The sequence below is a fragment of the Bos grunniens genome, chromosome 9 (genome assembly GCF_055505025.1).
Source record: "Bos grunniens cultivar Pamir isolate PY7600 chromosome 9, Bosgru_T2T1.0, whole genome shotgun sequence".
NCBI lineage: Eukaryota > Metazoa > Chordata > Mammalia > Artiodactyla > Bovidae > Bos > Bos grunniens.
The window spans coordinates 71,617,283-71,629,892 of record NC_141173.1 but is presented as its reverse complement, the minus strand read 5'-3'; the positions used below and the strand labels follow the sequence as shown (position 1 = coordinate 71,629,892).

The following is a 12,610-nucleotide window of genomic DNA, read 5'->3' as shown; positions in this document are numbered from 1 at the left end:
TAGGTATAATTATGTTCATTTTAAACAAAATATTTTTAGAGGAGTTTTAGGTTCAAAACAAAATTGTGTGGAAGGTACAGAAAATTTTAAATCCAGCTTGTACATCTGGAAGTTTTCGATTCATGTACCGTTGAAGCCTAGCTTGAAGGATTTTGAGCTTTACCTTGCTAGCATGTGAAATGAGAGAATTTGTGTATATGCACCACATCTTCCTTATCCATTCATTTATAGATAGACAGTAATGTTGCTTCCGTGTCCTGGCATTGGAAGCATGGAGTATTAACCACTGGACCACCAGGGTCTCCTTTCATTCTCCTCACTGTGCTGAGTGTCAGAACCACCACCCACCAAAAAGTCAGCCAAGGTTAGAGAGGTGATGAGGAACTGAGCTGGAGAGGACAGCTGTTTGGAATGAGGCCAGTGAGTAGAGCTGCTGGTACCTTGGAGAGCTTTATTATCAACTGATTATTTCGAAGAGATCTTTTGTTATTCTGCCATCTGTCATTGAGTTTGATTTCTACTCTTTATGCCATTTCTGAAAAAGTGATGAGCTACAATACATGAGTTTGGTATAAGCTATAGGGGGAGCCCACCTTCTAAGCTGGGAAGACAATGTCCCTGGAGAATGATTGTACAGAGGTTTGAATCAGAAAGTACCAAGCGTAAATCCTGGATATGTAATTGGACAGCTTACCTGAACTCTCCTGGAATCAGATTGCTCAGCTCTGATTTGGGAGTAGTAATACCCACCATAAAGAGCTGTCTGAATAGAAGTAAGGTAGGAAAAGACTTAACTTATGCTTAAGTCCAATTAATTACTATATTACATTACCAATAATATAGAATAGTACAGGTTAGTATAGCATAGTAGAGTTAGAGATATAATAACCATTAGTAAAAATAATAAAACAAGTACAGGATCTTTCCTTCCAGTTTATAACTTCACTTCTAAGGACTGAGTAGAATGACGGTGCTGACACTGAAGGTGGGTAAGTGATGAACGCCTGTAAGCAAGAGGTGAAGGTAGAATGCAGTTGGCTTCCTAGAGCAAGTGAGCTGGAAAGACTGGTGTCAGTGATTAGATACCCAAATTGGAGGGATTTCAAGTACAGGTCCATATTCTAAAATTCTAAATTCTAAAATCTATAACATTGAAGTTTATTTCTAATTAATTTGTTGACAAACACTTACATGAGGCTATTTCTAGTGTTAATTTCTTATCAGTCTATCTGAATGTTCATGCAGATACATTAATATTGTTTTGACTATCTGAGTATTGATGAGGAAATAACTCATTGATGACAAGTGCTTCACACTCTCCACTGGTATATTCCAAATATTTAAGGGATAGGCCTTTTAAATGAAAAAGTAAAAGAGTCTGACTTCTATAAGTCCTAGGGGTTTCAGATAAAAGATTGTATCTAGTAAATTACAAGTCCTAAGTAAGGACAGAGGCAGGGTGGAGGTGATATTCTAGAAGGAGAGAATTTCTAGAAACTGTGAGGCAGATTAGTGCATGGTCAAGAGCACAGACTCTGGATCCAGTTGTCCTAGGATTGAATTCAGGCTTTCCCCAACTTCATAACTGGCCCAGGCCTCAGTATTTTCAGCTGTGAAATGGGGACGATAATTTTACCTTCAACAAAGAGTTAATACGATGATTATTAGGGTTAGTATTGCTAAAGCACATGATTCAGTATTTAACAGAGCAAGTGTTCACAACTTTAAATGTTTTATATACATATATGTTTATGTATAAATATATGTATTATAGTTGTGGAGAGAATGATGAAGTGCTCAGAATTAACATTAAGAAGCAAAAAGGAAGAAGGGCCCTGTGCCCATGTTGACAATATTGGAGAGAGGCAAGACTGGTATAATCTGATGACCTTTGGGGGTTTCTGGGAGGTTGGAGGGTGACTGCTCCACCACCATGAGAAAGAATGCAAAGGATGCCCCCTCATTGCTCTGCTGTGAAAGAGTAGAGACCTCAGATGAAGACCAGGTTCCTAAAACGTGCACAGAACTGACACAGAAGAAACATGTTTGTAAAGTTAAATCTCAATATTTATTCTTTGTAATGTCTTTCAATCTTAATTCAGTTATGCTGAAATGCCAGTCTGGGGATCAGTGCCAGTGTGGGGGTCAGAGAATGAGAACAATAAGATGCGTGTCTCATATTGTTTGTTCAATTTACAGAACTGCCCTTTATTCTTAAATAATCTATTTCTTATATATTGATATTAAAACATACTTTTCTTCTGTGCTGCTACTACGGCTAAGTCACCTCAGTCGTCTCCGACTCTGTGCAACCCCATAGATGGCAGCCCACTAGGCTCCGCCGTCCCTGGGATTCTCCAGGCAAGAATACTGGAGTGGGTTGCCATTTCCTTCTCCAATGCATGAAAGTGAAAAGTGAAAGTGAAGTTGCTCAGTCGTGTCCGACTCCTAGCGACCCCATGGACTGCAGCCTACCAGGCTCCTCCGTCCATGGGATTTTCCAGGCAAGAGTACTGGAGTCGGGTGCCATTGCCTTCTCCTTTCTTCTGTGAAATTCAGGCAAAACATAAAGCTGTCCCTGCTACTGTTGCTGCTGCTGTCTATGATGTCCTGAGTTGGCAAAGTTTATGTTTGGCAACTATCTGTTGGTTCCTTGAATTTTTTTTTTTTTTTTACAAATTTTCTTGTTTCTGAAACCGAAGTTTCTAAGAACTACCATCCTGAGACATTAGTCTTTTTAATAACAAAGGTTGCATAGAATAACCCTAAAAATAAACCAAGGCAGCCTCTAGTCAATTCCAAACTTCTGAGACAGTGAAATCTCTTCCAATAAAAGCAGATATCGGAAAAATCAACTACATATATTAAAAAAATAAAATGCAAAAAAATAAAAAGCAATATCTAACATCGACTATAAAAGAGTTGTGCTGAGTCTTTCTATATTGTTTTTGCTACTCATCAAAACTTATTAGAGGAATCTATGCTATTTGCTACTCTAGTGTTTGACTCTCTCCTATATTCCACATATAGTGGGAGGTCCATCTTAGAGGTATTCATATGAAGAGCTGGTTATCTTCCTCTGAGGAGCACACATTTGGGGAGAGAGGGGCACACAGTATACCAAACAGATCATCAGAAAGCAGAAAGCAGTGTAACAGACAAATGAACAAAGTGGTTCCTGAGAAGGCAGGGGCTATGTAGATATACATTTACAACCTCTATTGTTCTCGCTTTTCATTCATGAAGAAATGAAGACACACGTTACCAGGTACTGCTGGGACTTCCCTAGTTGTCCAGTGGCTAAGACTCTCCATTCCCAATTCAGGGAGCCTGCTTTCAGTTCCTGGTTGGGGAATTAGATCCCACATGCTGCAACTAAGACCCGGTACAGTCAAATAAAATAAAATAAAAAATAAAATTATAAGGTACTGTTAATATATGAGCTATTAAAGGAGCACATGATTTGCAAATACAATCATTCTTTATCATAATAATATATGATATCCATGAAAAAATTGTATGCAATTTGCAAATTCACAACACTCAGGTGCCTTGAAATGTTTTGAAAGTAGAAGTCTTGCTGTGGAGAAGCAGCTCAAAGGAACCAAATAGTTATTAATGGAAACAACAAGATTGTTTGTATTTGCTTGCTGTGCAGACGAATCCTGCTATAGAAATTAAGATGTAATTTATCTAAATGATCCTCCCTTCACCCTTAGAGGGGGAAACCTTATACAGTAAAATATATAATGAAGAGGTCTAGGTTGAAATGATATGTCACAGGAAATCAATTATTCCCACCAGTGTCCCCATATCTCCAAAGAATTCTGTCTAACCTTTCCTTTATGATGACAGAATTTTCCCTTTGACATAATTAGTACAAAGCGTGTTTTCATATTGCTCCCAGAAACTTGATGGCAGTGGCTGGGCCGCAACGGGGGAGAAAATTTACTTACTGGTTATTTCACTAAATTTCTGACTCCCTGGATGTGAATACTGGCTGTGTGTGTGTGTGTGTGAACACTCAGCCACATCTCACTCTTTGCGGTCCCATTGAATGCAGGCTGGCAGGTTCCTCTGTTCATGAAATTTTCCAGAATACCTGACTGGGTGTCAGTCCTTACCCAGGGGAGCTTCCTAACCCAGGGATCGAACCTGCATCTCTCGTGTCTCCTGCACTGGCAGGCAGATTATTACCACTAGCACCACCTGGAAAGCCAGAATACTGGCTCTATTGTTTAACGGATACGCCACCTTGGGCATGAGACTCACTTCTTTATGCCCCAGGTTCCTCGTTTACGATGTAAAGTAATAATAATATAGTAACAATATTCCCTTGCACATGGAGTTGTTGTGAAGACTGAGTGGGGGAGGTAAGGCGGTCCCAAGTGCTCAATGAAAGATCCATAATTCAGACAGCACTCTTAGGGTTAGACGGTTTTTATCGTTGTACCCTGCCAGTTCCAAAGCTCACATGTTACACACCAGAAACACTCAATAAGTGTTCGCTGACACAAAGGCCAATAGACTAGCCCGCATACAGCCAGAGTAAATTAAGAAGAGAAATGAGGGCAAGTGCTTGTTGTTTTCTTAATAAGAAAGTTCTAAAATATTTATAATTATAGACAGAATTAAATGTTGACCTAGGAAAGGAAGTGGTAAAACTAAATGTTTTGTCTAATATATGTGCAAGTCTACTAAAACAAAAGAAAGACAAGTATAAATGCATTAAACTAGATGTTAGAGTGCTTATTTGAATCCAGAAGCTTTATGACATTCAGCAGACTTTTAAACTTTGATTTTAGCTTTTTCATTTTTAAAACGAGGAAGTATGATTTCTCTATATCTTGTGGCACAGGATTAGAGAAAGTTACTGCACTGAAGAAGGCAAAGTGGTTGTCTGAGGAGGTTTCACAAATAGCTGATGAAAGAAGAGGAGTGAAGAGCAAAGGAGGAAAGGAAGGATATACCCAACTGAATGAAGAGTTCCAGGAATATCAAAGAGAGATTAGAAGGCCTTTTAAAATGAACAATGCAAAGAAATAGAGGAAAACAACAGACTGGGAAAGACTAGAGATCTCTTCAAGAAAACAGGAGATATCGAGGGAACATTTCATACAAGGATGGGCACGATAACGGACAGAAATGGTAAGGACCTAACAGAAGCAGAAGATATTAAAAAGAGGTGGCAAGAATACACAGAATAACTATATATAAAAGATCTTAATGACTCGGATTAACCATGATGGTGTGGTCACTCACCTAGAGCCAGGGATCCTGGAGTGAGAAGTCAACTGGGCCTTAGGAAGCATTACAAGGAACAAAGCTAGTGGAGGTGATGGAATTCCAGCTGAGCTATTTCAAATCCTTAAATATGATGCTGTGAATGTGCTGCACTCAATACGCCAACAAATTTGGAAAACTCAGCAGTGGCCACAGGACTGGAAAAGGTCAGTTTTCAATCCAATTCCAAAAAAGGGCAATGCCAGAAAATGTTCAAACTACCATACAATTGTGTTCATTTAACATATTAATAAGGTTATGCTCAAAACACTTCAAGCGCGGCTTCAACAGTGAACCGAGAACTTCTGGATGTACAAATTGGACTTAGAAAAGGCAGAAGAACCAGAGAGCAAATTGTCAAAATTCACTGGATCACAGAGAAAGCAAAGAAATTCAAGAAAAGTATCTACTTTTCCTTCATTGATTTCAAAAAAGCCTTTGACTGTATAGTTCAACAAACTGTGGGAAATTATTAAAGAGATGGGAATATCATACCACCTTACCTGTCTCCTGAAAAATCTGTGTGCAGGACAAGAAGCAACAGTTAGAACCGGACATGGAACAAAGGACTGGTTCAAAATTGGGAAAGCAGAAAGACAAGCCTGTATATTGTTACTCTGCTTATTTAACTTATATTCAGAGTATATCTGAATGTACTGACATGTGTATATCTGGCATGTTAAATGCCAGAAGTGATAAACTGCAAACTGGAATCAAGATTTCTGAAAAAATGTCAATAATCTCAGACATGCAGGTGATACCATTCTAATGGCAGAAAGTAAAGAGGAACTACAGAGCCTCTGGATGAGGGTGAAAGAGAAGAGTGAAAAGCTGGCTGACAAGTCAACATTCAGAAAACTAAAATCATGGCATCTGGTTCCATCACTTCATGGCAAATAGAACAGGAAAAAAGCCAAAGCAGTGACAGATTTTATTTCTGGGGGGGCTCCCAAATCATTGCTGACAGTAACTACAGCCATGAAATTAGAAGATGCTTGCTCCTTGGAAGGAAAGCCATGATAAACCTAGACAGCATAATAAAAAGCAAAGACATAATTTTGCTGACAGAGGTTCGTAGAGTCAAAGCTATGGTTTTCCGGTAGTCATGTATGGATGTGACAGTTGGACCATAAAGAAGGTTGAGCACCAAAGAACTGATGCTTTCCAACTGTGGTGCCAGAGAAGACTCTTGAGAGTTCCTTGGACAGCAAGGAGATTAAACCAGTCAATCCTAAAGGAGATCAACCCTGAATATTCATTGGGAGGACTGATGTTAAAGCTGAAGCACCAATACTCCGGTCACTTGATGTGAAGTCAAAGTTGCTCAGTCGTGTCCGACTCTTTGCAACCCCATGGACTATAGAGTCGAGGAATTCTCTAGGCCAGAACACTGGAGTGGGTAGCCTTTCCCTTCTCCAGGGGATCTTCCCAATTCAGGGATCGAACCCAGGTCTCCTGCATTGCAGGAGGATTCTTATCCAGCTGAGCCACACCTGACGGGAAGAGCCAATTCATTGGAAAAAATCCTTATGCTAAGAGAGATTAAGGGTAGGAGGAGAGAGGGGTGACAGAGACAGAGGATGAGATGGTTAGTTAACATCATGGACTCAATGAACATGAATTTGAGCAAACTCTGGAAGATAGTGAAGGACAGGGAAGCTTGGTATGCTGCAGTCCATGGGGTTGCAACGAGTCAAACATGACTTAGTGACTGAGCAACAACAACGATTGCATTTTTGAAAGCAGTAAATCAAAATAAATTGATGACTTTCACTGTCAGAACTGAAGAGTTAAGGGTAAACTAATGCTAAGCAGTCTAGGGTGCCTTTAAATCATTTGTTTCATCTTTAACTATCAAGTAAAGATGAGAGAGTTTCTCATAAGTACATTAAATCATAGATAATACACAGTCTCAGGAAAGGTTTACCAATTTAAAGCATTTGTTAAATAATAGTCAGAAATGATGTCCCTAATATATGATTGATTTACATTAAATAAGAAATTTACAAGAATATTTTGAAATATATTCATCCCTGTCCCAATGATATGATTCTCTGATTTCTCAAACTTGATATCTGATTGCTACAAAATAAAATTAGGATAGAATCAAGAAATTTATTTAAAAAATTATTAAAATTACAGAAATACAGCATTCTCTAGTCTTAGTACCCAAAACAAGTCTCCATTTCTGAAAAGTTGACTGGCTTCTATACAATGTGAATTGCTTAACTTGTTCAGTTTCAAATTTGTGGGTTATATAAAATGCATTTATCAGCCTCTGTCTGTCATCTTTTTATATCCTTCATTTCAGTTCTGTATTTTTTGGAACATATTTGTAATTTGGGCTTTCATGTATATCACTGAAAATCCTTATAAATAATCTTTGGAACAATGCAAAAGTGAACAAAACAGAAGGCTAATTTAACATAAAGTGCAATAAAAAACGACAATGTTAAAAACTCGTGCATGCTATAAACATGTTAACTGGTAAAATTTATAAAGTCAGCCAAAATTTTATGAGCAGACAGTCACCAGGAAGTAGCCCACTCAACAAATGAATGCTATTTATAACATCAATTACCTTTCCCATAGCAAATAATTTGACAGATATTATAGTCAGTATATTTATCTCTGGGTTGATTTTATCCGACTCCGACATTATGTTTCTGGACTCACAAATCTGAACACTTGACAGGGCAGAGTCACTACTTTGCCCTCCCTGAGCCAGAATACTTTTAAGTATTGTAATAGTAATTAAATAAATATTTCACAGGAAAAAAGAGAAGCTATAACCAAGGATTAAACTATTATAAAGTAATAAAGGGAGGATTTAGAATAACAAAACATTGCAGTTTCTATCTTTTACATTTTCTCAAGAATGCTACAAGGAAGGGATTAATAACTAGAGATGTACAGTGAAGATCAGAGACAAGTAGCAACCCGAGATCAATGTTAAAATGCCACATTTCTGGCTCCAAGGTCATGCTGTTTCCATAACAACTAGGTTTTTATGTTATATTGACCAAAGAATGATGAAACTGAATTTAAGTCTTCAGGTCATATTGGAAGCCTAATTTATTCTTTTACTTTACAAGATCTTGCATGTATATGATTACATTTTCTACCCAATGGAGTGTTCACGGTGAATCTATATTCAATTCCTCCATCTAAAATATGGACTTAGCCAGAAAATAAATTTACTGTCGAGGAATTCGCTCTCAAGACTTTGCTAGTGACAATGAGTTTGATGGCTTTTCGAAACCAAGGATAAAAGAAAGCATAAATCAAGGGGTTCATAGCTGAGTTATAATAAGCAATCCAAACCAGTATTTCATAAACATATGTGGGAGTGATGAAACCTAGGAAGGCATCAATGATAGCATCCAGGAAGTAAGGCAGCCAGGAGACCAGAAACGCTAGCACTGCGACGCCCAGTGTTCTCGCTGCCTTTCTCTCCCTCTTGGCCACTCTGTCTTGGAAGCTGTCTGAGCATCTCCCAGTCTTGTTGTTCAGACTCTCAATTTTTCTAGCCTGCTGTTTAGCAATGAGGAAAATCTTGGAGTAAAGAACTATCATCACAAGGGTGCGGATAAAAAATAATAGAAAATTCACCAATACCCAACTCTGATTCACTGCAATTTGACAGCCTCCCACACAGGTGAGCGCAGTTACTAGACCCTCCAGTCTAGCTGCATTTGCTCCTGTGCCAAGAAGGGAAAAAGAATAAATAATCGAAAAGAGCCAGGAGAAGGCAATACACATACCAGAAACAGACTCAGTGAACCTGGTTGGATAGACCAGGGGGTCAGTGACAGCAATGTACCTGTCCAGAGAGATAAAGCACAAGTGGTAGATGGAAGCATAACAGAATGACCCATCAAAACAAGTGTGAAATTTACAGTAACTTTCCCCAAAGTACCAGCAGCTCTCCACGGACTTCACTGTGCTGAACGGCATCACAGTCACTCCCACCAAGAAGTCAGCACAGGCCAGAGAAGCAATCAAGAAGTTGGTAGGAGAATGCAGCTGCTTGAAGTGGAGAATGGAAATCATCACCAGGAGATTTCCAAATACAGCCAGCACAGCTCCAAAGATGAACACTGTGTACAGGATGAGGAGGGGGCCTGGTGAGTAGGGGGTTTTCACACAGGATCCGTTCAGGTGCTCGTAGCAGAGCTGCACAGCTGCAGCAGAAGGAGACGCACTGCTCATGATTCTCTGGTTTGCTGGAAACCTGTCACCCTCTGTGGCCCAGGATGTCATTCCAGTTTTCAAAATGTCCTTAAAGAAAAGATAAATACAATGTCAGCACTTGCCAGTGTATTCTGTCTTTAATTCCTTGTAAGTGCAAATCTTCACTTGTATGTTTAGAAAGTGATTCATATCCTCATCTTGTAAAATGATCACTTCCAAATGAATAAGCAGGTAATTTTCAACATTACATAAAATGCTGTTGATTTAAATTTTTAAAAAATCTTACCTAGTTTTTCATATTAAAGGAGAGGTTGTCTTCAAGAAGCTTTTACAGGATACATGTTCAAATGCCACATTTTATTAGCATTATTTTCCTAATTTATCAAAGCAAAGATAATGACCCAAACACTCCCTCCCCTCAGGAATGTAACTAAACAATTTCAATCTCCAAAGCCCTTAAAATTGAATCCCCATAAGTTCAAGGTGCTTAGAAAGAAAATTAAATAACAATTATGTTTATGCTAAAGTAAGTTTATGCCCTACTAATTTCCTGATGACACTTTAGCTTTACATGGAACAGAATAGTGCCTATTCTTTAAAATCTTTGAGTGGAATTTGAAAGTCATATTATTTGCTATTATTAAATACTACCTTTTCACTTTTTTTAAAACCTTTTATCGGAGAAGGCAATGGCACCCTACTCCATTACTCTTGCCTGGAAAATCCCACGGATGGAGGAGCCTGGTAGGCTGCAGTCCATGGGGTCGCTAAGAGTCAGACACAACTGAGCGACTTCACTTTCACTTTTTCATTTTCATGCATTGGAGAAGGAAATGGCAACCCACTCCAGTGTTCTTGCCTGGAGAATCCCAGGGGCAGGAGAGCCTGGTGGGCTGACGTCTATGGGGTCACACAGAGTCGGACACGACTGAAGTGACTTAGCAGCAGCAGTAGTAGAACCTTTTATGTATGTGATTTCTGTGTTGAATGTCACTAGAACTCTTTCAAATAAACTCTTTATCCCTACCAGTGTTGATTTGTGTTAAAAAAATTAAATGTGTGGGCTCAGTTGCTCAGTCACGCAGTCATGTCTGACTCTTTGTGACCACATGGGTTATAGCCCACCAAGCTCCTCTGTCTCGCCTTTTCCAGGCCAGAACACTGGAGTGGGTTGCCATTTCCTTCACCAGGGGATCTTTCCAATCCAGGGATATAATATGTGTGTTTTATGTCTCCTGTATTGGCAGTTGGATTCTTTACCACACCACACACTGAAAAGCTCAAAGAAGTTAAAGAATCATATGTTAAATACTTGAATGCTTCAGGTTTGCTTTTAAAAATTCTGACCTGGGAAAGTGGGGTAGCAGAATAGAAGGTGTTTGCCTCAGGGAACAACAAAGGAAGTGTGAGTACAAAGAAAACATCGTTTCCGCTCCTGTTGTTGTTGGAGTTGTAGTGGGAGCAGCGTGGAAGATACTTAAAAAATAAAATATTGAAAGGACTTTTGGAATGTGGATATTCCTATGTTATATGCTGAATTATACCACTGACAAATTTCCTTTTTCTCTCAGCATTCTAGAACAGATCTCACCTTAGTTTTTCAAAAAGTGTTTTTTGCAGCTTCCCTGATGGTTCTATGATAAAGAATTTGCCTACCAGTGCAGGAGACACAGGTTCGATCCCTGATCGGGGAAGATCCCATACGCCATGGAGCAACTGAGTCCCTGCACCACAACTACTGAGCCTGTGCTCTAGAGCCCGGGAGCCGCAACCACTGAGGCCGTGTGCTGCAGCTACTGCGGCGCACGCACCACGTGCTCACAGCAAGAGAAGCCGCGGTGATGAGAAGGCTGTGCACTGCAGCTAGAGAACAGCCCCTGCTGGCTGCAACTGGAGAAAAGCCTGCGCAGCAACGAAGACCCAGCACAGCCAAAAACTGAACAAATAAAATTATTTTCTTTTTAAAGTGTTTTCTGAGGAATGACTTCTATGTTTAAAAATCAGCTTTTTCATATTGAGGCATAAAATAAATTTGAAAAGTTTACATTTTTAGCACGCACGAATTGATGATATGATAAATGTATCCACCCTTATACTCACCACCACAACCAAGGTAGAAAGCAACACCCTGGCAATTCTTCTCAGGCCCTTTTATAGTTAATCTCACCCCACATTTCCTAGGGAAAACGCTGATCTCCATTCTAGAGATTAATTTTCAAGGCCCCAAAATCTTTTATGAAGAGTCACAAAGTTTGTCCTCTTTGATGTCTGGCTTATTTCACTCAGGTCAATGTCTGTGAGTTTGATCCATGTCTGAGTACATTTTAAGCTCATTCCTTATTGTTGCTAAATGTAGTTCCATTGTCTGAATATACCACAATTATTTTATCTGTATTTTGTTGTTGTCCAGTTGTTCAGTCATGTCTGATCAGTTAATAAATATTCAGACTGTTCAGCTTTGGGTTGTCATATTGGGAAGTGTAGGTTTAACTCTGCAACAAAGTATACACTGTCTTCTAAAGTAACTGGACCATTTTATACTCCCACCAGCAAGCTATGAGTGTTCCAGTTTGCTCCAAATCTTTCTTTCCTCCTGGTGGATTGTCTATCGACTTAAAAGATTTTGGAATAAATCAAAGCTTATCCACTATACTTTATCTTACTTCTCTAACTCCACGTGAGAGGCCAACCTGTGAACAAGTAATGACAACTCAATGTGGTGACGGCTCGGATACACAGAGTGCAGTGGAGGTCACCACAATGAAGCAAGGGAACCGTATCCACAGGCAAAGTTACCAAGCAGCTAACTATAAAGATAGGTTGAGAGGGTCAAGAAGATATTTAAGGTAAAAACAGAGAAGGGTTTCCCAGGGCAAGAGGGCAGTGTGTTTTGAGGCTCCGAGATGGGGGTTGGACGCATTCGCAGGGCTGAGAGCGGCTGTAGCGCAGGCGCAGTGTGGGGAGCGGCATGAGCTCAAGGAGACCTGCGCACAACCTGACCCCACCTCCCTCATTTTGCCAAGTTGCTTGGATTTCTACAGAAGTCAGTGGGTAGGAGGGGAGAGGACATGAAATACCCGTGGTAACAGATACAAATCTTCGCTTCACCTGCTCAGGGATGCTAGATAGGATT

The 12,610-nt window shown here is 39.6% G+C and overlaps 1 protein-coding gene across 1 annotated transcript; it reads right to left on the bottom strand.

The window, feature by feature from the left end:
* Positions 1-8,463: 8,463 nt before the first annotated feature.
* On the bottom strand, positions 8,464-9,528 carry LOC147366130 (trace amine-associated receptor 7a-like). Its single transcript, XM_086316149.1, has one exon. The coding sequence runs from the start codon at positions 9,493-9,495 to the stop codon at positions 8,464-8,466; it is 1,032 nt and encodes a 343-aa protein (XP_086172275.1). The 5' UTR covers positions 9,496-9,528.
* Between the last annotated feature and the right edge of the window lie 3,082 nt (positions 9,529-12,610).